A 27,211-nucleotide genomic window follows, 5' to 3' on the forward strand; every position below is an offset into this window, starting at 1 on the left:
CCTCCTGGGGGGGATGACCGAGGTCAAAGTCTTGCCTAATCGTATGTAGTGTAAGAGCTTATGTTTGTGACATATTAGGTCTGAGACGCAGACTGGGCTAGCCAAGATAGTGCCAAAAAGGGAGTATTAAAATTGGGTGATCCTGCATGCAGTAAGGTAGTTTTTTGACAGATGGTGGAGAAAATGGTGAAGAGAGATACCTAATTACAGTTTGAAAGGTGTGTGATTAGTAGAAACTATAAGAGAAGAGGAGGTAAGAAGGAAATAGTAAGAAAAAAAAGTGACAAGTATCAAGGAGATTTGAAGTGTGTGTAGATGATTAGTTTTCGTGAGCATAACAGAGAAAAATGTTAAAATGTGAAACCAGAAAAAAAGGACCAAATAAGGGAGTGAATGTAGAGCATGGAAAGTGGGAGGGAGCAGATTATTAAAATAAAAAACAGAGGATTTGTAAAGTGGTAGTGACGGTTAGTTATTGTCAACAGAAGAAAGGAAAATTACAAAAGTATATGAGGTTAATACCTAAGTGGAGCATAATGTAGGTAGAGGTGATTAGTTTTATTGATAGCTGAAGAAAATGGTTAAGGGAATAAATATTGTCAGAGAGAGATGCGAAAGAATAGACCAGGAAACACAGGGTGATATGGATTGGCCAGGAGCTAAACAGAAATGTTATTAATGGAAGAGATTTGTGCATGGAGGGCTAACAATACATGATAACATTAGGCAGCAATATGGACGTTTGAGATTATTCAGCTGGTATTTGTTAAATTTGTAATTGTTTATCAACTGGCACAATCACTTAATTTTGGCAAAATAAAAAATGAAAATACGTAACAGCTAAACTACTAATGTAGGAAATAGTGTGATAATGTAAGATATAGAAAAAAGTGGCCGAACACTCACAAAGCCACCGATGGAACCATATTGGTAATGAATATGTTTGTGAAGTGTATCGTATAAAGGACAAACTTGAACTGTTTAGATGAGAAATATTTTCTAAATATTCTGCTCTGAATGTCCTGCGATTCCCTGTGGCTCGTTACAGAGTAACATACTTATGTTTTATTGGATTTGTTACCCAGTAACCTTTTTTTGTGGAAATATCTTCACAACAGTGAAAAGCCTGTAAAATGCAATGACAGGAGGATGCACTTTGTCGAAGGTGTCTCGAAAGGTACTGTGCCGAAGTTGTCATCACTGTGGAAGCAGCTCAGCATAGTGTCCTTATGTTGCCCTTCAGTTGCTTTCGGTGTACACATACACCAAGTACGTATCAGCTGAGACTCCGGCAATACATCTGTCCACACTAGTGTGTGTCATGACTGACACTGCTGGAAAAACACGACTGAGCAGAACTGAAGTGTAAAGTGGTCATTACTGTGCAAGTACCATTAGTAAATGGATCAAGTTTAGAAACAAACTAGACACGAAGATTGTGCTGTTGGCATTTGTACTGTTGTGGCAAATATTTTCAATGTAATATACACACAGAAATAAAGTGGGGTAATGAAAGGGAACAGGGTGGGCAAAACATACCAAATTCTTGATATGGGTTTCTTCATAAAATAGTACTTAATAATTATTCTCCTAATATTAATCTTTCATAAAATTACTTTAGACCACAGTAATAAACTATTAATGTATACTTGCATACAGAGTTGTTTATTCAGCAGGTGCTAGGCTCACACTAACACTGTCACAATAGTAATATACACTGAGCTGACAAAAGTCATCGGATAGTGATATACACATATACATATGGTGGTAGAATCACATTCAAGAGATATAAAAGAGTACTTCATTGACGGAGCTGTCATTTGTACTCGTGTGTTTCGTGTAAAAAAAAAAAATTCCAATGTGATTGTGGCCACACGAATTGAATTAACAGGTCTTAAACACGGAATGGTAGTTGGAGCTAGGCGCATGGGACATCTCATTTTCTAAATCATAAGGGAATGCAATATTCCAACATCCACAGTGTCAAGAAAGTGCTAAGAATACCAAATTTCAGGCATTACCTCTCACTACGTACAACGCAGTGGCCGACTGCCGTCACTCAATGACCGAGAGCAGCAGCATTTGTGTAGAGGAGCAACACTGCACGAAACGACCACAGAAATCAGTGTGTGATGTACGATGAGCACGTCCGTTTGGACAGTGCAGTGAAATTTGGCACTGAAGGGCTACGCCAGCAGCACGATTGATATGAGTGCTTTTGCTGACAGCATAACATCAGCTGCAGTGCCTCTCTTGGGCTTGTGACTGTATTGGTTTGACCCAAGAAAACTGGAAAAGCGTGGCCCGGTCAGATAAGTCCTGATTTCAGGTGTAAGAACAGACAGTAGAGTTGGACTATGGTGCAGACCGCACAAAACCGTGGACCCAAGTTGTCAGCAAGGCACTCTGCAAGCTGGTGGTGGATCCATAATGGTGTGGGCTGTGTTTACGTGGAATGGATTGGGTCCTCTGGTCCAATTGGACCGATCTGTGACTGGAAATAGTTATGTTCAACTTCCTGGAGACCATTTGCAGCCGTTAGTGGGAATTTTTATAGATGACAGTGTGCTATGTCACTGGGCCACAGTTGTTCGTAATTTGTTTGAAGAAAATTCTGGACAATTCGAGCAAATGATTTGGCCACCCAGATCACCCAACACGAACCCCAGTGAACATCTACGGGATATAATTGAGAGGTCAGCTCGTGCACAAAATCCAGCACCGGCAACACTTTCGCAGCTACGGATGGCCGTACACGTGGCGTGGCTCAGTATTTCTAGGGGACTTCTGACTTTTTGAGTCCGTGTCGTGTCGAGTTGCTGTGCTACACCGGGCAAAAGGAGGTCCGATACAGTATTTGGAGGTATCTGATGAGTTTTGTTACCTCAGTGTACATTATTATTTTGCGTCTTTGTTGGTGGCACTATCAGTGCAAGATTTTGATCTCCTACTACGCAGTCTGTGCTGTGTCGGTAGCTCCGTGTGGGACCTGCTGTGGTGTAGTGACGGTAGTGATGTCTGCTGCTGAACTCCGTCCGGAGAGTATCTCGAACAAATAATAAAATACAAAACAGGTATTTGAAACAGTCTTCAGAATGATGTAACTCTTCAGGCTTTCCCGGCGAGATCTTGACACGTGGAATAATCGGGTCTACTGCTGGATATTTGTGTCACTCTGGTACAATATTTCGGCCACGTAACTCGTTGCCTTCTTCAGGTGATACCTGAGACTGCCGTATTGGAGGATTTTGTCCAGTATTTATGCTCAGAGGGCACTGGGCGCTCTGTTTGCCGTCCGCACCCGCCTGGTGCCGCTTGTAATATGTTCTCTCTTCCCCGGTGCTCCCTTGGACGTCCGCGCCCAACTTGGTCCCCATCTGGACATAAATACTGGACGAGATTCTCCAATACGGCAGTCTCAGGTAGCACCTGAAGAAGGCAACGAATTATGTGGCCAAAATATAGTACCAGACCGACACAAACATCCGATTATTTCACATGTCAGTCTTCAGAATGTTTGCAACTTTATTTGTTTGTTGTTTGCAGCCTTGTGCTACAACATTTTCACTTACGCATTCGCATCTTATGCTACCCTGAACTGCCGGCAAGAACTTCACTTTTTGTATTTCCGTCAGGAGCTACACAAACAAGTGAAGGGGATGGATTAATGATGTATGGTGGTGCATGAAAAATATTTCCTGTTGAAATCAGACAAAGAAAAAGATGTAGGCATTGTTGGTGGACAATATCATATTAGAGAAGACACGGGGAGAACAACATGCGGTAAGAGCTGAATTTGAACAGCTCCGATTTTGAAATTCTAATGAATGCGATAAGCCTAGTTATTTCAAAGAAAGAGACAAATTTCAGTAAAACAGTTGCTGTGAAGTGAAGACTCTTTAGGTTTTGTCAACAGGAGATTCCTATCAAAGCTTTGCATATTTGTTCCATATCTCAAAACCAGCCAAATCTCAGGTAGTTGCTGTAACTTGTGTAGCTTTGGTTGAAGAATTGAAAGAGTATGTAAAGGTAATTCAGTTACGTTAATAGTAGTGAAACACACATTTTGTTAACCACAGACCTGTACGTATATTAAAATCACACAGATGATCATCATCTTCAACAAATGCTACTGCTTTCATTTCATGGTCACTGGCAGTTCCAACGAATGTGACAGGGTAATCTGCTTCATTTTAGTGCTTTTATAATTGCTTCAATGTATATTTCAGAGGCACTCTCCTGCTTCACAATGTGTGACAAGTTCAAATATCTGGTTCCTTGTCGATTCCATTTTATAAAACACAACACAGAATGCAACACCACGTGACACAACAAATCGTGTAACATTCCACAAAGTAGGACAGAGCATAAACAAACAGTAGTATCGTATGGTGTTTTTGTTAGTTGCAGTGCAGAAACAGTTTCCTTTTATCTGTATTGACACAGCTGTGGAACATTGTTCTTCCATTTGCACTTGTTGCAAACATCAGTAGTCCCATTGTAGCTGCAAACAACATTACAAACATTGCTGCACAACGTACATGAAAAGTTGATATGAACATGGCTTAATATACGAGGCATTCTGAATAGTAACGTTACGCAATTTTTTATGTGAAAACTCTTACATAAAATAAACTTTATTAACGTTTTACACCTTTATTCTTCATGTCTACACTTCTGGCCATTAAAATTGCTACACAAAGAAGAAATGCAGATGATTAACGGGTATTCATTGGACAAATATATTATACTATAACTGACATGTGATTACATTTTTATGCAATTTGGGTGCATTGATCCTGAAACATCAGTACCCAGAACAACCACCTCTGTCCATAATAATGGCCTTGATACGCCTGGGTATTGAGTCAAACAGAGCTTGGATGGCGTGTACAGCTACAGCTGCCCATGCAGCTTCAACACGATATCACAGTTCATCAAGATCATCAAGTGACTGGCTTATTGTGACTAGCCAGTTGCTCGGCCACCATTGACCAGACGTTTTCACTTGGTGAGAGATCTGGAGAATGTGCTGGCCAGAGCAGCAATCGAACATTTTCTGTGTCCAGAAAGGCCCGTACAGGACCTACAACATGCGGTTGTGCATTATCCTGCTGAAAAGTAGGGTTTCGCAGGGATCGAATGGAGGGTAGAGCCATGGGTCGTAACACATCTGAAATTTAACGTCCACAGTTCAAAGTGCCATCAACGCGGACAAGAGGTGAGCGAGACGTGTAACCAATGGCACCCCATACCATCACGTCGGCTGATATGCCAGTATGGTGATGACGAATACGCGCTTTCAATGTGCGTTCACTGCGAGTCGCCAAACACGGATGCGACCATCACGATGCTGAAAAACAGAACCTGGATACAACCAAAAAAATGACGTTTTGCCATTCGTGCACCCAGGTTCATCGAGTACACCATCGCAGGTGCTCCTGTCTGCGATACAGCGTCGGGGGAAACCTCAGCCATGGTCTCTGTGCTGATAGTCCGTGCTGCTGCAAACGTCGTGGAACTGTTCGTGCAGATGGTTGTTGTCTTGCAAACGTCCCCATCTGTTGACTCAGGGATCGAGACGTGGCTGCACCATCCGTTACAGCCATGCGGATAAGGTGCCTGTCATCTCGACTGCTAGTGATACAAGGCCATTGGGATCCAGCACGGTGTTCCGTATTACCCTCCTGAACCCACCGATTCCATATTCTGCTAACAGTCATCGGATCTCGACCAACGCGAGCAGCAGTGTCGCGATACGATAAACCGCAGTCGCGATAGGTTACAATCTGACCTTTATCAAAGTCGGAAAGGTGACGATATAAATTTCTCCTCGTTACACGAGGTATCACAACAACGTTTCACCAGGCAATGCCGGTCAACTGCTGTGGGTGTATGAGAAATCGGTTGGAAACTTTCCTCATGTCAGCACATTGTAGGTGTCGCCACGGCGCCAACCTTGTGTGAATGCTCTGAAAAGCTAATCATTTGCATATCACAGCATCTTCATCCTGTCGGTTAAATTTCGCGACTGTAGCACTTCATCTTCGTGGTGTAGCAATTTTAATGACCAGTAGTGTATATATTTATTTCTCACGGTATAATCACCCTGGTGACAAACACAATCCTCCTAACGAGATACCAGTTTGTTCAAACTGCCGCTGTAGAATTTTTGATGATGTTCACGGAGCCACAGTCTGACCTCTGCTTTCACTGCTTCATCGCAATCAAAGTGAAGTTCTCGAAGGTGTTCTTTATTTTTTGGACACAGATCAAAATCGGATGGGGCCCATTCGGGACTGTGCGGACTATGATCGACAGCTGTGAACCTGAGGCATAAGATTGTTGCAGATGTGACAGTGCTTGGGTGTGGTTTGGCATCGTCATGCCGAAGAAGAGGGTACCCCATGTGTGAATGAAATTTTCTGTCGTTAGAAACTCAGTTACAGCATATTGTTTCTCAGGCACCAACATAGGTTATGTTGACATGCTCAGAACCATCTAGTGGCAGAGGGCTGAAACTTACATCACAGAAGCAGGAAAGTCAACCGAGTAATGTGCAGTGTTTGAGTAGTGGCGATTGAAACAAACGTCTGTATTGTAAACCGACATCATTTATTCAAAACGTGCTATCCGTCTTGACTCCAAAAAGTGCCAGCTTCAGGCCCCAAGCGTAATCCACTGTCAGTGTACGATTCACAGTGGGAAATACCGACAGAGTCTTCCAATGGAAACAGTAACTTATTAAGTAAGTTGTGTGAGTGTGTGGAAGCAACATGTTGTCTGACCATTGATGGGCTTGTTACTACTACAAAGGTACGGAATCCAGTCGATTCTGGCCCCACTGCATGTGACTGTCAGTTGCACATGCTGGCCTAACGTGATTAATAAGTTACTGTTTCCATTTGAAGACTCCTTTGGTCTTTGTCACTGTGGTTTATACGTCGATGGCAGATTGAGCTCGGGGCCCGAAGGTGGTGCTTTTTGCTGTCAAAACTGGTAGTCCATTTTGAATAAATGATGTTGGATTACAGTACAGCTGTTGGCTTTAATTAACATCACTCAGGTACTTCATGTCCAGGTGCTGTCCCACTGTCCTCAACTAATTACCAGAGTAATATGTACATCATATAATATCTCAACCGATACTGAGAATAGAACAAAAGTTCGGAGGCATTACTATTCAGCATGCACTTGTACATAGAAATTGTGCACTTATATACTATTTAAACATCAAAACCATTATCATTACACACCTCTGATGCTTACTGGAAAAACCACAAATTAAATTCAGAAAACTTCTGTACCCTCACAGTAAAAAAATGAAATGCAATTACTCTGTTATGAGCTACTGAAACCCATAGGCCCCTTATAAGAAAATTGATCAAAAAACATCACTGTACCCTCACAGTAAGAAAACAAATGAAATGCAATTACTCTGTTATGAGCTACAGGAAACCACAGGTCCCTTATACTAAAATTGCTCAAAAAATATCACTGAAAAAGCTCTGAAATTTTGTTGGTGGAGTGTATGTTCAACCTGGTTAGTTAAGTGATGATGTGATGTGAGATTGTTAGAAAGTCTCAGACTGGGGAGGTTAGTACTGTGGTATTGCGGATAGACTCGTGTGTGTGTGTGTGTGTGTGTGTGTGTGTGTGTGTGTGTGTGTGTGTGTGTGTGTGATATCAGTTAGATGTAAGTTTGTGGCCACCATGTGCTCCCACCACGGGTGAGCTGTGAGCCGCAGGGTACGTGCTGCAGAGACGTCGGAGCAGCGCATGGAGCACCTGCAGGACGAGCTGATCCAGGTGCAGCTGCGCTACCAGAAGGAGCTGGAGCGGCTGGAGCGCGAGAACAAGGACCTGCGCCGCCAGATGCTGCTGCGCGCCAGCGCGGGGCAGCTGCCCGCCAAGAAGATCAAGGTACCGGGGCCGGCAATAAGGGGGTTTATAAATGGCCGCTAAGCGGCACTGTCTAGACTTGTTGATGTTATTGTTTTTAAATTTGTCATTTATTTTTCTTAAGACACTGGCAGCACAGAAATTGGTTGAGTGTTTAATGAAACAGTGCGGCAAAGCAATGAAAAGAAACAGAAAGTGTGATATGTTTGAGATAAATTTTGATTTGAGGAATAAGTTTGACTGTTTATGCATGTGTTTGCCAACCAGTAGCCAGCTGTTTCTGGGACTACTGTGTATAACATTGGTATACACTGAAGAGCCAAAGAAACTGGTACACCTTCCTAATATCGTGTAGGGTTCCCGCGAGCACGCAGAAGTGCCGCAACACGACGTGGCGTCGACTCGACTAATGTCTGAAGTAGTGCTGGAGGGAACTGACATCATGCATCCTACAGGGCTGTCTGTAGATCCGTAAGAGTACAAGCGGGTGGAGATCTCTTACGTACAGCACGTCGCAAGGCATCCCAGATATGATCAGTAATGTTCATGTCCGGGGAGTTTGGTGGCCAGCGGAAGTGTTTAAACTCAGAACTGTGTTCCTGGAGCCACTCTGTAGCAATTCTGGACGTGTGGGATCTCGCAATGCCCTCCTGGAATTGCCAGAGTCTGTCAGGATGCACAATGCACACGAATGAATGCAGGTGATCAGACAGGGGTTTACATAAGTGTCACCTGTAAGAGTGGTATCTGGACATTTCAGGGGACCTATATCACTCCAACTGCAAATGCCTCACACCATTACAGAGCCTCTACCAACTTGAATGCAGCTGCAACTGACATGCAGGGTCCATGGATTCATGAGGTTGTTTCCATAACTGTTCATGTCTTTCAACTCGATACAATTTGAAACGAGACTCGTCCGACCAGGCAACGTGTTTCCAGTCATCGACAGTCCAATGTCAATGTGTCATCAGGGCTACACCAGTGGGCCTTCGACTCCAAAAGCCCGTATTGATGATGTTTCATTGAATGGTTCACACACTGACACTTGTTGATGGCCCAGCATTGAAATCTGCAGCAATTTAAAGAAGGTTTGCACTTCTGTCACATTGAATGATTCTCTTCAGTCACTGTTCATCCCATTCTTACAGGATCTTTTTCTGGCTGCAGCAATGTCAGAGATTTGATGTTTTACCGGATTCCTGATATTCACAGTACACTCGTGAAATGGTCATACAGGAAAATCTCCACTTCATTGCTACCTCGGAAATGCTGTTTGACATTGCTCGTGCGCCGACTACAACAGCACATTTGAGCTCACTTGGGTCTTGATAACCTATCATTGTAGCCGCAGTAACCAATCTAACAAATGCAGCAGGCTCTTGTTGTCTTAAATAGGCGTTGCCGACCACAGTTCCGTATTCTGCCTGTTTACATCTTTCTGTATTTGAATCCGCATTCCTATATCAGTTTCTTTGGTGCTTCAGTGTATCTGGCAGCTGGAGCAGATTTTGAAGATGTGAAGTTCGTATATCCTGCATTGCACCTCGTATGTGGTCCACTAGTGTCATAATACTTCGCAACATAATATGCACAGCCTGACAGCAGCTTTAAAAATGTTAAATTTGATGATAATTATGTCGGCATGCTTGTTTGACAAACCCATGTATGGTAAACAATGAGCAAAACAGAAACGTTTGTGCCTTTACTGTGATGTAGAAATAGCAGCAGGCATGGCTGAGACGGCAGTACATTTTATTTCACATGAATCTACAGCTGTGAAAAAGGTCTGTTTCTGATGTATTCCACACAATTTTACTATTCTCAGTTAGAGGGTTGTGTAAATTAGTGTAATAAAGTGCTTCAAAAATTCTACCAAGAAAATTTAAGATGTGGGTATGATGTCACAACAGGAGACAAAGCTTGGATGTATTTGTCTGAGCAAGAAACAAAGCAAACACAAGCTGTTTGGATCAACTGAAACTAAGAAATACAGTACAATAACAAAGCTCTCCCAATATTATTGCATGTTGTTTTGGTTACATTGGACATGACGTGACCGTTGCTGTAGGGGATCGAAGAACAGGTAACGCTGAATGGTATATTACAATTTGTTTGCCACAAGTTATCAATAAAATTGACATTGCCAGCTATCACATGTCACATTGAAGTATTGAGAATTTGGTGGAGCAAAAATCAAATTAATGTTAACAGTGGGAAATCCACTATGGAATGACATCACTATGGAGAGGATAGATTACTACTCTCCTTTCTCACCACGTAGAGGAGGCATTGAGTCACAGATAGGCACAGTGAAAGAGAATGCTATAAATCTTCATCTATTGGACTAAATCCTTCATTGGACATAGAAAACTAATGCACAGGCACACAAGTGCAACCTGGAGACTACAGTGAGCCTGTGTGTGTGTGTGTGTGTGTGTGTGTGTGTGTGTGTGTGTGTGTGGCAGGGGGGGGGGGGGGAGGCAGAGAGAGAGAGAGAGAGAGAGAGAGAGAGAGAGAGAGAGAGAGAGAGAGTTGTGCTCGCGCGTGAATGAGACGAGGGGTTGTTGTTTTTTTTTTTTTTTTTTTCCTGCTGACGGAGGACTTTGTCTGAAAGCTGAACATTTCTATCCTTTCTGTATTGTTGTTGTTCAAATAAATGCATCGTACTCTTATTCACCTGATTCATCACCTAAAGACTTCTTTTTGTTCTCTTATGTTACAAAAAAATTGCTTTGAGAGTAATTTTGATAACTTAAGGAAGCCGTTAAATCCTTCCAAAAGTTGCATTTTTATGCTATCAGTGGAGCAAGAAAAAGCTCTTCAGAATTTGTTGAGACACATGCAGAAGTGTACAGATGGTAGAGGCAATTTTTTTCAGATACAGGAAAATGATTTTCACTGGAAAAAGAGTTTCTTAGGTTGTTTTTGTAAAAACTTGAAAGGGTCCCCTCATACACTGTATACAACTAGTCAATGTTGTTTGTCATGGGAACATAACTTGCATAGCCCCTTTCCGTAAATATCAAATATTTTTCGTAGATTAGAACCTAGCATTCCTTTTGATATATCTATCCACTGAATTTTACTGGATAATTCTAAAGACCTATCTGTCTTTTGCAGCTTGCTTACTATATATTGCATGTGGTATGTCCTGAAAGGGTCTTCTGTACTGGTGTATTGTTAAGTGTTATTTATTTAAATAATTTCACATATTTTTGTTATAATTTATATTTTTTCTTACTGCTACAGATATGTTTGGTTACACAAATACGTTGAGACTGGATAATATTCATATATTTTTTCATGTAATTTGTGCAGTTGATAAATGGGTGTAGGAATTTCAACACAGAATTTATCAACCATCAAGAAAACATCATAAACTTGTGGCAGTTGAGTTCAAGTTTGCATTCCGTGTGATATTGCTTGCATAACAGATCTGCTACCTTTAAAGTGGAAGTAATGATCAGATCTAAAGGTGGTTAGCTGAAAATTAAAACTGATAATTACTAAAAAAAAAAAAATTTAATGTCATTGTGGTGGTTAGTACATTCTCTATACCGTAAAAATTGGGTGAACATGGATTCCATAGACATGTCTTTTTTCTTAAACAAAAGTGAGAGAGAGACTCAGAGAAATAACCGTTCCTTCTGCTCCAGGCGAAAATGTGGTACGTAACATTTCACACTCATCTGTTGTACCACTTCAGCAAGTTTACTCTTCTTCGAAAAAAAAATTGTATCTATAATTCACAGTACATGCTACTTTGCAGAGCTTTCACCTCTTCTCATCGATCCTACTGGAAGCTATTTTGTGGGACGGCTTTCATCGAATGCTTAACCACTAAATGCCGACAGGTACTTGCATCAAACTCTGTAAAACCTTGTTCCATTAATTAAGTAAAAGCAGGCAGATTTGTAAGAAACAGTTATCAGTTTGGCAATGTAATTTTAGGAGGAAACAAAATGAAACTCCACAAGCTGAGATGGTATGTAACGTTGTTTCAGGGATTGCAACATCGAGTAAAATTTACAAAGAATTTGGCAGTAATAGCCTGCATATAAGTACGACGTTGCACCTACTCTTACCATAATGCGTGCACCGATTTGACGGGAAGCGGTGCACCGAGCTGTCCTATCCTCTCCCGATCGGAGCTGGCCCACAACTGTTGTAACTGGTCCTCGATGTCACGGATACCGCCACTGAGACGGAGTTCTGTCAGGGACAGATTTGGTGGTCTTGCTGGCCACAGTAGGACCTCAATATCATATAGACAATTGATAGAGGCAAGGGCAATGTCTGGATGAGCATTGTCCTGTTGAAAAATTGTGTAGTGGTTAATAAAAAAAGAAAAGAGAGAATAAAAGAAAAAGGAAAAAGGTTGAAAATGTGGGAAGAAATGGTGAATAAAAAAGGGGTTTTATAATCGTAAATGACCGTGAAAAAGGGGAAAAATGAAAAGCAAATCGGACTTCGTATTACAGAAAAGCTATTGTTGGGTTGGTCTTTGTGGCGTTTTTGAGCAAAAGTTAAACCAATTTCCACTACAAAAATTATTGAAAAGAAACAGAGAATAGCAAAATGTAACTGACAGGGGGAAATGGCATAGCTGAGAGATCATCCTTTACCAGGTTAACTTGTCTTCTTTCGGGCGGCGTCCAGGTCTTCAAAAATCTCCTACTTCATTTCTGCATGAATAGTCTGCTCCGAAATCTTGCAATCATCCAGAAATCACTAATTTATACCAATTAAAATCATCTTGATACTGTATGCAATTTAATTTACTTTGCTACTTCCATCCTCCGAATTTCTTAACAACTTCCACAATATGTCTACACATTAAAATCAGATCAAGACTAGCTAATAAGTTTTTTTTTTAACGTCTTCATCAGATCACGTCTGCCTTAAGCTCCGGCTATTAGGAGACAATTAAGAAACGAATTGAAAACAAAAAAAGGTTACAATTTTGGTATTTCCTCTGCCGTCGAGCGCTCATACCGCTGCGACGGGATAATTTTTATCTGAGGGAACGAGTGTAGCGCGGCGAAATTCAAAGTCCCACTACAATTGCACCACGGTACCGTCACACGAGAGGTAACTGGTGAGGCGCAGAATGTTCCTGACGTACCGCTGTGCCGTCAGAATTCCTTTAATCACTGGCAGCCGTGACCCGAAGTCGTATGCGGCAGCTCCCCACGCCGTGGTAGGACAGCTGTAGGTCTCCAAAATATTGGAAGAGTGGACCCAGTCTTCAAGTCAGCACCGTGCTCACTGACGATTGTTGTCCGGAGCAGAGCAGAGCCGCGATTCGTTGTCGAACACGGTGTGACGCATTCGTCATCGGTGCAGGCTTCTCAATTGCAGCACAACTGCGGATGCAGAAATTTCATCTAGATCTACATCTACATCTACACTTTTCAAACCACCGTGAGGTGCACGGCAGAGGGTACATCTCATTGTACATTTGTGTTGCAGTAAAGAAAGCCACCACGTGGGACAGTAATTTCCTAGTCTGACGGCTGCTGGTCTGTGACCAGTGGTGTGTGACAATACAGAATGTTGCAGGGAGTCCATTACTTGTTCTTTAGTGACAGATACAGATGTGAAGGAATTGCAAAGTGCTCGGTGCTGAAGGTGATCCTTTCTCATTGAGGTCAGATCTGGTCACCTGGATTCTTGATGACGAATACTCGTGCTCTCACATTCCTGTGCGGTCCTACTGTGGGTCACTGTCATACTTACATGCCACAAAAACCTGGATATTGCGTGATTCGACCAACCTGTTAAATGGGAACACACTCTTTTAAAGTGTCGATTACACTGTGTTATGCAAATACAGGGCATCTCCGTGTCCTCCAGAGTGATAACTCGACATCTAACACTGTTTGTACCCTTTGTATATCCTACTAGGCCTGGTAATAATATTAAACACAAATAAATCTGATGCACTATGGTGGCTGTTCGACCTGTCTCCGAGAACCGTAACTCTAATCGTGTATGTACGTGCCAGTTCTATGTATGTGTACAAAGTTGCATTGACATAGGCCCATGTCTTTTGGGTGCTTACTTTTTTTTGTCAAGTGGTGTATATGTCCATTTATATGAGCTGTTTGCTTCCATAAAATTGAGAAGCAAACACCGTAGTGCAGTGTGCTAATACGTATAGTTGAAAGCTAATCTGAGGGAACTCGCCACTGATATTGGCATATTATGGCCAATTTATTTGTTGGGGATGTATAGTAAAAATTAATTGTGTGTGGGTTGTGTACAGGCACTTTGAGTCAGCAGCAGATGGATGTTTCCATACAAATTGTGTAGGGATGCATTGATTTGTAAATTCTCAAAAGAAAGTCTTTTTCACCAAATGAAACAGTTGTAAGTCAATTTAAATCACAAGCCCTAGAAATTTAGAAAAGCTAGATTTTTTCGACAGCGCTGAATACAAAGTTATGAAGAAGCAGCAGATTAAAAGAAGAGAATTAGTTATCTGTCTATACTGAAATCTCTAACATCAAGTCAATACACTATCACAGCAGAACGGGAAAGAAGCCACAATAATTAAATAACTACCATTCTTCTTAACATTGTTCCACTGGGATGATCTCCATGGATTGGGTTTCTAAATGAGTTACTACGGTAGTTACACACATTGGACTCAATAATCATCAGCAGCCATTTCTTACATTGCTAATAATGTCCTTAATCTAATTGTACAGGTCCAAGCAATTATTTTGAACATAAGGCATCTGGGAGTAGAGCTAAGGAGTTAGCTTTTGTACCTGAAAGTACTTCTTTATTACTTTCAAATTTTCTCATTACTTTTGTAGTGACGTTAAGTTGTGAAATGACAAATGAAATTAAACTCGATTCTATACATGAAATTTTGCTTGTCGGTTTGATTACAGTTCATGGCAAAAATCTGCATTTAACATTTGTACAGTCTGCAGATTTCTGAGTTCAGCTTGATTCGAGCCCATTTCCGTGTTTAATACAGTTGTCCCTTTGCTCCGAAACATGTTAATGTTCACTGTAAGAAGGGTCATCGTTACGTTGAGGTTGTTAAGACTGTTTGTCAGTACACAAAAATATGTCGGTTGCATTTCTTTGCAGCACCTGTTTGCCTTACAAGCCGTGCGACTGTGTGTGCTCAGTTGTGTCTCACGTGGTGTTTCCCTCTGATTGCAGGCAACCCCGAGCCTCCGCCAATACGCGTGGGTACGTCTCTCGCAGTCGACTTCCTCTTTTTGGCAAGAGAGAGAGGCTGGCGAAGACTGTTGTGTTGCGCTGCTTTCCTATTGCTACCTTTCCCTGTGTACTAAAGGCACGTGCTGTTTTCCTTTACTCTATCCAGTATACCTACGCCGCTTCCCGCTCCTCACCTTTCGCTTTAACGTTGCTATTTCGGCCCTCGTAATCTGTTTGTGCACCCGAAAAAGTGGAAGTGCTTTTCCTTTATGTTAGGTGTATTTTTACTAGTAATACACCGTCTCCAGTCACAATATTTTATCCTCTGTCGAGCTGTAGCTTGGAAATGCTGAAGACTTATTCAGAAAAGTAAAATATTGTTACTGAGAATGGATGTTTACTACTGAAAATATCTCTGACCTAGAAGCTACAGTCAGGGGCAGCAATGATGAGCTGTCCACTAATAACTGCTTTACCTTTGTTGTCGTGTGTAACACTAACTCTCCTTTAGTATATAAATATTGAAAGGAGTGAAAGTAGCAACTGCTGCAAAGTCGAGGTGTTCAGTGGTCGATAGGCACGTAAGCGAGATTCAAATGTTGCCAAGCTTTTGCGTTATGCCCATCATCATGACTAACAGACTACATGTACAGATGCACTGCTACATTCTAACACTGAATGAGGGCGAATGTATTTCAAAATTTAGATTTTAGCGGAAATCAGAAATTAATCCCCCCCCCCCCCTTTTTTTTTTTTTTTTTTTTTTTTTTTTTTTTTTTTTTACATAGTTGACCTTTATCATGAATGCAGAAACTGTGTACCACTTTTTCTTATCATGTAATATTTGGTGAAAGACAGTAATACAGAACAATTTCTACTTTTCTTCAGTAAGTGTATTGGCACTTTTTTTCCACGTATTCTTCACAACTGTTACGCTAATGTTTATATAATCATTACTTCAGTCTTCATATTGGAGTCAAGAACACTACCAAGTTTAGAATTCAGGCTCAGAATATACAGTTCTGAATGACTTATCAACTCATTTGTTTTACATGGATTATCGTCATTGTTATGTTTGTCTTCATTTATTCTTGGGAAGATACGCTGCTCCAGAATATACTGAAGTGACAAAAGTTACGGCACAGCGATATATGTACATACAGGTGGTGGTAGTTTTGTGTACACCAGGAATACCGTATTTAATCGAATCTAAGCCACACCTGAAAAATGAGACTCTAAATCAAGGAAAAAAAATTTTCCCGAATCTAAGCCGCACCTGAAATTTGAGACTCGAATTTCAAGGTGAGAGAAAAGTTTTAGGCCGCACCTCCAAATCGAAACAAAGTTGGTCCATTGTGATGCGAGACATAATTTAGGTCGAATGAATGACGATGCAGCTACAGTAGTTTGGTTCGAGTCGTAAGCTTAGCAGTTAAGCTTTACCATGTAGCCATTGCTATGCGTCAGGTGCTCCGTCCGTATTTATACGGGTACCCTTCCTTTTTAAAGTGCTTCGTCCGGTTTGAATTGATTGCTTATTTGTCTTTGATCTGACAAGTGCAGTTCTCTTTGTTATAGGTGTTTACGTCACTCTAAGCTGAAAATGCATTACTGTACTGTGCCATGCATTGTTAGTCGCTTTCTGATAAAGAGTGTTTACGCCGGCCTGTCGCCGCTCGCCGCATGGCTTGCTTTTGTGCACGCTACCGCCGCTTACAATAAAAAATAAATAAATAAATAAAAATAAAAAAGAGGAATCATCTCAGTAGCGAAACAATGGCAAGAGACTGCTATTTGTTGTTACTTACACTGCTGCTCTCTTTGATAATGATCGACAAGAACCGAATAATAGATTGCGTATGATAGAAGATGTTCTGAACAAGAGTTTAGCAAAAATTTTTCTCCATTTGAAAACCTTTGCAGACGCCTCTTTTAGTATGTTACATTCTGCACCGAAATTAATCATCAAAGATTTAAAAATCTAGTCAATTGCTGTGCTTCATTTCTAACTGTATCACTATTAGGCATAAGAATAATACGAATATAAACATGACGTATGTGTATTCTTCCCCGTTTGCTGTTGTCTCACTCTAGTTTCGTAGTTTATTAGGCAGACAGGATTTAAATGAGATAGCTGCAAACACGAAAGAATACATGACAAAATGTTTTTATTCGTATTATTGTTATGGTGAAGAGAATACTGCATGTGATTCACAAAAGTTCCTATTAGCAACCATCTCTTCTCACAGGTAGGAAAAAATTCAGAACGTAGAGTTGGCCATGTTGACAAACATCCCAAACAGTCTTGCCAGTCGGATTTTCGTAGTACATTGAAATGCTGCTACATTCGAAGATGAACAGTACGGAATTTGTATTCTGGAATCATTCTGTATTTCCTTCGTTGGATAATGTATGAAAATGCAGTGGTCGTGGTCGAAACTCGGGGTGGAGAACAAAGCTCGTCTTCCACCTTCTTCTTCTTCTTCTTCTTTTTTTTTACTGACGCATAGTTTTTGGCGCCAGTATTTATCTTTGTGCCTGCAAAGCATGCCTGTGTAGCGGTACATATATTCGACGGCAGAAGTTAGTTCTGGTGGCACCTACCAACATTTTTCAGAACTTCCGCTTACTTTGCACTCGATTCTAAGCCGTTTTTTGGATTACAAAGACCGGAAAAAAGTGTGGCTTAGATTAGAGTAAATACGGTAAAAGGACAGTGCATTGGTGGAGCTGTCATTTGTACTCAGGTGATTCTTGTGAAAAGTTTTCCAACGTGATTACGGCAACATGACATGAATTAAGACTTTGATCACACAATGGCACTTGGAGCTAGACGCATGGGACATTCCATTTCTGAAATTGTTAAAGAATTCAATATTGCGACATCCTTAGTGTCTAGACTGTGCCGAGAATACCAAACTTCGGGCATCATCTCTCACCACGCACAACGCAGTGGCCGACGGCCTTCACGTACTGACTGAGGGCAGCAGTGTTTGTGTAGAGTTGTCAGTGCTAATAGACAAGTGACACTGTATGAAAGGACTGCAGAAATCAATGTGGGACATACGACGAAGGTACCCATTCCGACAGTGCAGTGAAATGTGGTGTAAATGGGCTATGACAGTAGACATCTTATATGAGTACCTTTGCTAATAGCACGACATCACCTGCAATGCCTGTCCGGGGCTCAAGACGGTGTCTATTGGACCCTAGAGGACCGGAAAAAGGTGGCCCGGCCAGACGAGTCTAGGTTTTGGTCGGTAAGAGCTGACAGTAGGTTTCATGTGTGGCGCAGACCCCAGGAAGCTGTGGACCCGAGTTATCAACCAGGCACTCTGCAATCCATTTGTGGCTCCATAATTATATGTGATGTGTTTACATGAAATGGCCCGGGTCCTGTGGATTTGCAGCCACTCGTGGGTGTCGTGTTTCCAAACAGTGCAACTTTTCTGAACGACAGTGCCCCATATCATCTGGCCACAGTTGTTCACAACTGGTTGGAAGAACATCCTGGACAATTCGAGTGAATGGTTCGGCCACCCAGATCTCTCGACACGAATCCCGTCGTATATTTGTGGGTCATAATTGAGAGGTCAATTTCTGTGCAAATTCCTGTACCGAAACACTTTCACAATTACGGATTGCTGTAGAGGCAACGTAGCACAATATTTCTGCAGAAGACTTCCGACGACTTGTCGAGTCTGCGCCGTGTCGAGCTGCTGCCTGCAGTACGCTCGGCAAAAGGTGGTCCGCGACAATATTGGTAGGTACCCCGTGGCTTTTGTCACCTCAGTGTGTGACGAGACAACTTTCTTGGCATAGTGGTTATCTCTGACGCACGCACTCTTAACAGGTTGTCTGTTAATTGCCCTCGTGAATCGATCAATCTGTTAGTGAAACCTGTGTCAGGATTGTTCATTAGTTCCTGAGATCGTCCAAAACCCACAAACAGAAAAATGTTTTGGAGGACTTTAATTTATGATATCCATACACTATCTAAGCAAGAGTATCGGGACACCTCTATGTAGTGTGAAGTTGACCACTATACCATGTGTACCGGTATGAAATGAACGTTTAGATACAAATGTGTCGATAAAGAACATTTGTTGTGAACAAGCCTTAATTTTTTTTTTGCTTGGTTGGTATGACATCTGTGAAAGATATTTAGTATACATCAAGTCATGGAACAAACAACATCATATGTTTTCATCGTGTTAACAATGCCGAATTTTGCACCAGAAAGTGATGATTTGCGGAAAGCACTAATTTTTTGTTTTCATTTGAAAAAAAGTGCTGCAGAGTCGCATTGAATGCTTGTCGAGGCATATGGTGCTCTATCAGAAGCAACATGCAAAAGATGGTTTCAACAGTTCAGAAATAATGATTTTGATGTAATAAATGAAGAACATGGGAGACCACCCAAAAAGTTTGAAGACGCCAAATTGCAAGCGATATTGGATGAAGATGATACTTTGAGTCAGACGCAAATGGCAGCAATGCTAAATGTTGCACAACAAACAATTTCTGACCGTTTGAAAGCTATGGGAAAGATCCAAAAGTGTGGAAAATGGGTGCCACATGAATTGAATGAAAGACAGATGGAAAACCGAAAAACCATTTGTCAAATTTTGCTTCAAAGACATGAAATAAAATCAATTTTGCATCGAATTCTTACTGGCGATGAAAAATGGATTTATTTTAAGAACCCTAAATGGGAAAAATCATGGGTTAATGCGGGACAACCATCAACATCAACTGCAAAACCAGATCGATTCGGCAAGAAGACAGTGCTCTGTGTTTGGTAGGACCAGAAAGGGGTGGTGTATCATGAGCTTCTAAAACCTGGTGAAACTGTGAATACTAATCACTACAGACAACAAATGATCAATTTGAACTATCCATTGATCGAAGAAAGATTAGAATGGGCCAGAAGACATGGCAAAGTAATTTTTTTTCACGACAATGCACCTGCACACAAAGCAAAATTGGTTCAGGATACAATCAAAACACTTGGCTGGGAGCTGCTACCACACCCGCCGTATTCACCAGACTCGGCCCCTTCTGAGTACCATTTGTTTTCACCAATGGGACGCGCACTGGCTGAGGAACACTTTGATTCCTACGAAGAAGTCAAAAATTGGGTGTCTGATTGGTTTGCTTCAAAAGACGAACATATTCGTTGGCGTGGTGTCCACAAATTGCCAGAAAGGTGGTCAAAATGTATAGAAAGCAATGTTCAGTACTTTGAATAAAATGTTTTTACTTTTCAATTTAAAATTAGTGTTTCATTTTCACAAAAAAAAACGCCCATTTCATACCGGTACACCTGGTATGTCATAAGAGATGGACCTGCCAGTACGTAAAGTGACGGTGAGTATTGGGTTGTCAGTAGAGAAGCAGTGATGGCAGAATACGCCTGTCAGGAGAGTTCACTGGCGTCACATGTTGACGAGTCGTCAAAAGTCACCTGAGCAACAAATTTGTCAGGGACATTCGACCCTTCTAAAGCTCCACATGTCGACAGTCAGTGAAGTGGAAATGTGAAGGAATAACCACAACTAAATCGAGACCAGGCAGTCCTCTTATACTGACCATTTAACACAGTACTGTGAAGTAAATGCACATGCGTCAGAAATAACAATGTTGGCAATGAGACTGCCAATTGTAGATAAAAATCTGTGCCCGAGATTAAAACAAAGCAAGTACGGATAATGTGGTTGATTATTACGGACAACATCCTTTGGAATCACAGACCGTGAAGACTGGTAACGATAATTCATCTGAGAAGAGATTAAAACCGTGTGCCGGACCGAGACTTGAACTTGTGACCTTTGCCTTTCGTGGGCAAGTGTTCTACTGCAAAGGCAAAGGTCCTGAGTTCGGTCCTACACGCAGTTTTAACCTTTCAGGAAGTTTCATATGAGCACACACTCTGCTGCAGAGTGAAAATCACATTCAGTGAAATGAGGGATTTTCATAATCTGTCGAGCTGGATACCCGCGTCTCGGTATGAGGGATTTTCATAATCTGTCGAGCTGGATACCCGCGTCTCGGTTGAGCAAGTAGCCTGCTAATTGTATTTCTGTGGGCTCCTTGACCACTGAATCGCAGTAGGATGAGGCTTTGACCGGCATCTTGACCTAACTGTGATACGTGAATGACCAGTGGAAGTATGATATTCAGCCACTGCTGATCTGTTGGGCTGTAGAAGGCAGGTATATCGTGTGTTCGGTGCAGTGTTCTTGTAGAGTGAGTATCGTATGTATTATGTACCTTTTACTACATCTGACACTTTGCTTACAGACAGTGTTATTTCTGATGCATACACGTTTACCCCACTGTATTGTGCCAAGTGATTTAAATTCTGCCAGAGATTAACCTTGATGACAGCTGTATGCTAATCAGTCAAAATGTCAGGACAAGAAAAGTATTAGCATTGGACAGATGTATGCCCAAAACACTTCATTAGTTTCTTCACATGATTTACAACTGTTTGTGTGGTTAATGAAAAGGCCACTTCAGTGCTCCATTAAACTTTATGAAATCCAATATCAGTTTTGGCTTTTTTATTAAACCATACATTTATTAAGCCATACATTTGATAGCTGTATAAATGTATATAATTAGAGTTGGAAAAAACGAGACTTACTTATGTTTATGTACAGATACCATAATACTTTGCCCAAAATATATGTGTCTGCTAAATTTAAAGTCTTGCTTGTCTAATGATATTGTGAGAATGTGGTCATCTCAAGACTATAATTCTTTACATTATAATTATCCTTTGGGTTACGAAGATTTATGTTTTGATGTATTTGAATTTGCACATTGTATAAGTAAAAGGCTAAAAATGGTTTTTTAATAAAAGTGGAACATGGTTTTAGTGGACAGGGCTTCCGAATTAAGTGCAAAATTACGCTCTTAGTGTACAAAAGATGAAGTACGGGAAACTGTAGGGGTTGTTGGTATAGCTTGGATGTTAGCATAGCTTGGACATGTTGCGGGCTCTTACAGAGTGTATTTTCAAACATCTATATACAGTTAAAATTTACGGAGAAGGGAATTTTAAGTATACATTGCTCATTGAGCTTGTGTACTTCTGGATGTTTTTGGTGGGAGTAAATTTCTATTTCTTCAAAAATGTCTATAAAGTATCATTTATTCATTGTATGAAGGATTACTAGTTTTTTCTGATATGGTGCATTGTATGAAGTGAGTAGCAAAGGAGGATTTATTTCTTGTGTTTTTCTTTTTTGTTATGTGTGTTCTTTGTAACAGTCTTTAAAGTTCCTTCCCGTTTATCCAACATTCAGAGCAGTAAATTTTATAGATGCTACTGTTTTGGTGTAAGTTTTGTATTATGAAAAAGATAGTTACTCACTGTGTAATGAAGAAGCTGTGTTGCAGCAAGCACAGCAAAAAGGCTGCCAAACAAGTTAGCTTTCAGTCAAAAGACCGGACCTACACACTGCCGAAGCCAGGATCTTGTATTATATCAATGTCACATATGAAAAGATGTAATAGGGATTGAGATTTATATGCGATGAATTAAATTATGTTTTTTTAAAAAGGATATGAATGAAGAATTTGTAGGAGACTGGATCATAGAATGGAAATGAAATAAAGTGTTAGGTACACCAGGAGTATAATTCTACACCTGACTTTGATGCTCCCAACCGATGCAACCGTGTTGCACTTTTTAGTAAAAATCATTTTAGCCTCTTACTCCTATAACATGCAAATTCAAATATGTCGAAATATAAATTATTGTAAACCAGAAGACTATTTATAATGTAATGAATTACACAGTCTTGAGATGACTGTATTCTCATGATACCTTTAGAAAAGCAAGGTTTGAAACCTACCAGGCTTTCCCTTAAGTCTTTTGTACATTACATGTCTCCTGTAAGTTTCATAGTCTTATCTGTATGTAAAAATGTAAGCCTTGTTTTTTCATCTTCAGTTATATATATGTATACATCTGTCAGGTGTATGACAGTTTCAGATCCGCTTGAGAATGGCATAACAGAAAAAGGTGAAATTCTACAGAGCAACTGGAGCAGGTTTTTCCTCAATTCCCAGTGTTTCTTATGTGCCTATAGACTACCCAAAGTCCAGTTCTGTGATGAGTTGTTGTTACCTTTACTGTGTCCCAGTATTTGTACTTATCTTCATGCAGATGCACTAATATTGTTGTGTGTGGAATTAAATAACTTGTCTCGTCTCATCTCCGCTACGAGCAGTGTGTAGACATATATGACCAACTCCTTTCTGTCTTCTTACATCACCTGCAACCTGCTTCCTCTTCTCCCTTATTATTTTAGGACAGTATGTAGACAGCTACTCAATTCATATTTCATGGACAAGCTTTGTCACTCACCCATCACATCTTGGTCTCAGTCCCATCATATTGTAGCTGAGATGCTGTTAATCACAACTGTTTTCTCTGTAGGCCTGTACAAATTATCTCTAGTACACTTATAAGAGTTTCTGCATCTCACTTGAAAATGAAATTGTGTTCCTCTGGACATGGAATTAGTTGCCTCCTGAAAGAGCTTTACTAACGTATCAGTCATTCGTGTGACTTGGGCATTCTTAATATTTCTTAAATAGTTAAACTTGTAGAAAACTGTTTCACATCTGATAGTGCACAAAGGGATATGTGCACAAAGGGATATGTGCACAAAGAGATGACTTATTTTGCAGTGCATAAAACACTCATAACTTTCTCACGTTCAAATATTTTCAGGCAACTTTTGAGTCTACTGCAGCATGACTGGTGTGTTATTCCTGTACCGAGGCTCACCTGTCATTTTTGTTTACAAGTTGGTATTAAGACAACTGGTCTTTTGACAGTACTGAATGCTGAAGTTGAAGTTACGAGGGACCACTTATCTTACAAAACATTTGAATACAGTAATGGAATCAAAGAACTAGCAAGGATGATAGTTTATTAAAGACCAAAGGCAAATTTGTTACGGATGTTCTTGACATAGGTCTCACGGTAAAACATCCGTACTGTGTATAACTGAAAAAATGAGAGAAGTGTCATCCAAACACACTACACATCAACACTTATCTACTAGTGACAATATGTACGTAGACTATCTGATCAAAAGTATGCGGACACCTCAGTGTAATGTAGAAGTGACCACTAGATGTCACGAGAGGCAGGCCCTTCGGCATAAAAGGATGCAGGGAATATTGGATTGTCAGTAGGGGAAACAGTAACGGTCGAATCGGCCACCGAGCAAAGCTCGACAAGTTTTAACTCCTCGGTGCTGAATGTCACGAATTCGCATCGTACCGATTCTGTGCCAATAATTGGAAGGGTAACTGTTTCTGAGTGTCAGTGCCAGTAGATGGTGTTCTGCACAAAGCTGCCGACACTTATGACAAGTGCTGCATTCTCCCGAGTGGTGCAGGTACCACCAAAGTGCCACAATTTTTTATTTTTGTCTTTCCTCTAGAAATTTATTCAGGTTCGTGTGGACTAGTCGATGTCTATCACACGAGTAACAAATCCCTCAGGAACATTGCAACCCTTACAAAGCCACCTGTGTTCAGTGTCGGTGATGTGATTGTGAAGTGTAAATGAGGAGGAACAAGCTCAGTTAAACAGAGATCAGGCAGATGTCACATACTGACGGTCGGGAACCCTCGAGTATTGCTGAGGGTGGTCGTAAAAGGTTGTGTGAAATTGGCAGAAGAAATCACTTGTGAGTTCCGGAGTGCTACCGGTACTCCAGCTAGCACAATGACTGTACTTAGAGAGTTAAAAAGAATGCGATACGGTGGTCGAGCAGCTCCTCGTAAACCACTTGTTTGTGTAGCCGGTGGTAAGGGACGCTCCTGGCGGTGCGAAGTGCAATACCCTGGACAGTGGACGACTGGAAACGAGTGATTCGGAATGACAAATTGTGTTATAGCCCGTGGCCGTGCGATGGAAGGGGTCAGTTTTCCTGAATGCCTGGAGAATGTTAGTTGTTGTAGTGTGCAGTTCCTACAGTGAAGTTCGGAGGGGGTGGTTTTGAAATCTGGATACATTTTTCGTGTTTAAGGTGTGGTCGCATTATTGTATATAAGAAGTCATGAAATGCAGAAGAGTATGAATACATTTTGCAGCCTAATGTACTGCATACAGCGGAGGAAAAGCTTGAAGATGACGATTGATTGTATCAGCATAACAATGCATCCTGTGATAGAGCAGCATCTGTGAGGCAACAGACTGGCTGTCCAGAGTTCTGACCTGAACCCAACAGATCACCATTCAGACGAGCTAAATAGAGGCAACAGACCGGCTGTCCAGAGTTCTGACCTGAACCCAACAGATCACCTTTCGGACGAGCTAGAACATTGAATTCATTCCAGACTGCAGTATCTGACATCACGCTACCTTCTCTGGTTTCGCCTCTTGAAAAAGAATGGGCTGCTGTTCCTTCACAGACATTTGGACGCCTTATAGAAAGTCTCTTCAGGAGAGTTTACGATGTCATAAAGACAAAGAGTGGACACACTCCATATAATGTCTACTAATACGTGGTGTGTCTAAAAAGTTTGGTAAATGCTATCAGACAACAAACAAAACAAAAGATACAAACAAATGGTCTTTATTGCCCTTCAAAATAGTCACCACCTGCTACAACCCACTCTTGACAATGTCTATAGAGCTTCTGGCAACTATCAGCAAAGGTCTCCTGTGGAATTGATTGCAGAACGGCTGTCACACAATCTTTGGTGGCATTCACATCCACAAGACATTCACCTTTAATGACCGCCTTCAAGCGGGAAACAGGAAGAAGTTCGCAGGGGCCAGATTAGAGGAGTACGGTGGGTGTTCGAGAACAGCTACCATTTTCAGCACCAGAAATTGGGGCACACGGACCGCGCAGTGTGCAGGGGCATTGTCGTGGAGCATCATCGATTTTCCAGTCCTGTGAAACTCTGTCTAAACCCACCAGATATGCTGTAGCAATCGGTTCAAAACTGACTGCTAAAATGCAGCATTAATGGTTTGATCTGCAGGAACCAATTCCGTGTGGATGATGCCATTGTTATCAAAGAAGGTGATCGACAGTGTTTTCACCTTTGATTTTTGCAGATTTTTTTGGTTACGGGGAAGACTGAACACCGTGACATCAATTGCTGTTTTGATCCCGGGTTGAATTGATAGCACCAGGTCTCATCTCCTGTGACGATGGTGTTCAGAAGCAATGGACCCTGGTGACACATGGAAATGAAGTCACCAACAGTTTCCATCCGTTTTGCTTTCTGCTTGTGTTTGAGCTCCTACGGCACAAACTGGGAGCGGATCTTCCGGTTATCCAAATCACCGCAGACAGTGGTGTGCACCGTGTGTCTGCTAAAGCCCAGTTCCTCTGCAATCGATCAGAAAATCCGTCGCCGATCTCGTGCTAGGATTTGTCGCACTTTCTCAATCTTTTCTAGGTTCTGCTTGTCGATGGCCGATCTGAACGTGGCTCACCCTCAGATCCATGACCTGCACCTATCACACTATTGATTTGGACCAGAAACTTGCTCTTGTAAATTGGATTTTATTTCAGAGTTGGGTGGAAGGATTACTGTAGTGTTCTCGACAGTTGACTTAATAGTCCATTTTTCGTTAAGTATTTGTACTGAATTAACACCACTTCCTAAAGCTACCTAATTGTGAATGTTACGGAGCTCTCCACTATGAGTGGCAGGAAATCACAACATGAGAAAATTGATCTGTGACATTTTGTGCCTTAAATATATTATAGGTTATTTTCCATTTGTACTTTTCTTGCTGCTTCATTTGTCTAATTGGTGTGGCAGACCTCTCAGAGGGGCAAATTTTTTTTTTCCATTGTAGTACAAGTGTTCAGTGGCTTATCAGGATCAAAACACTTGCTGTTCATTTATATGATAAATTATAAACAATGTCTTCCCGTGTTCAGTTCACTCATATTGTAGGTATTTTGATGTCCTCTGTTGGCACATATAACTTACTTTTTCTTTGTGTGTACGAGAGATGCGTTCTGAAAATTTGGCCTCCTGTTATTGTCACACAGTGCATATGATGCTAATTACTCATGGTAACTAGTAGCCAACAGCTCTGCATTGTATCTTGACGAAAGCTCAT

General features: G+C 41.2%; 1 protein-coding gene across 3 annotated transcripts in view; it reads left to right on the top strand.

The window, feature by feature from the left end:
• Positions 1–27,211, top strand: part of LOC126426882 (dynamin-like 120 kDa protein, mitochondrial) — a 200,116-nt gene that overhangs the window by 62,963 nt on the left and 109,942 nt on the right. For all 3 annotated transcript variants that reach the window (XM_050088928.1, XM_050088929.1, XM_050088930.1), the window contains one exon: positions 7,763–7,923. In XM_050088928.1, coding sequence (XP_049944885.1) covers positions 7,763–7,923 — 161 coding nt within the window. The remainder of the gene's footprint in view (positions 1–7,762; positions 7,924–27,211) is intronic.

The sequence above is a fragment of the Schistocerca serialis genome, chromosome 11 (assembly GCF_023864345.2).
Source record: "Schistocerca serialis cubense isolate TAMUIC-IGC-003099 chromosome 11, iqSchSeri2.2, whole genome shotgun sequence".
NCBI lineage: Eukaryota > Metazoa > Arthropoda > Insecta > Orthoptera > Acrididae > Schistocerca > Schistocerca serialis.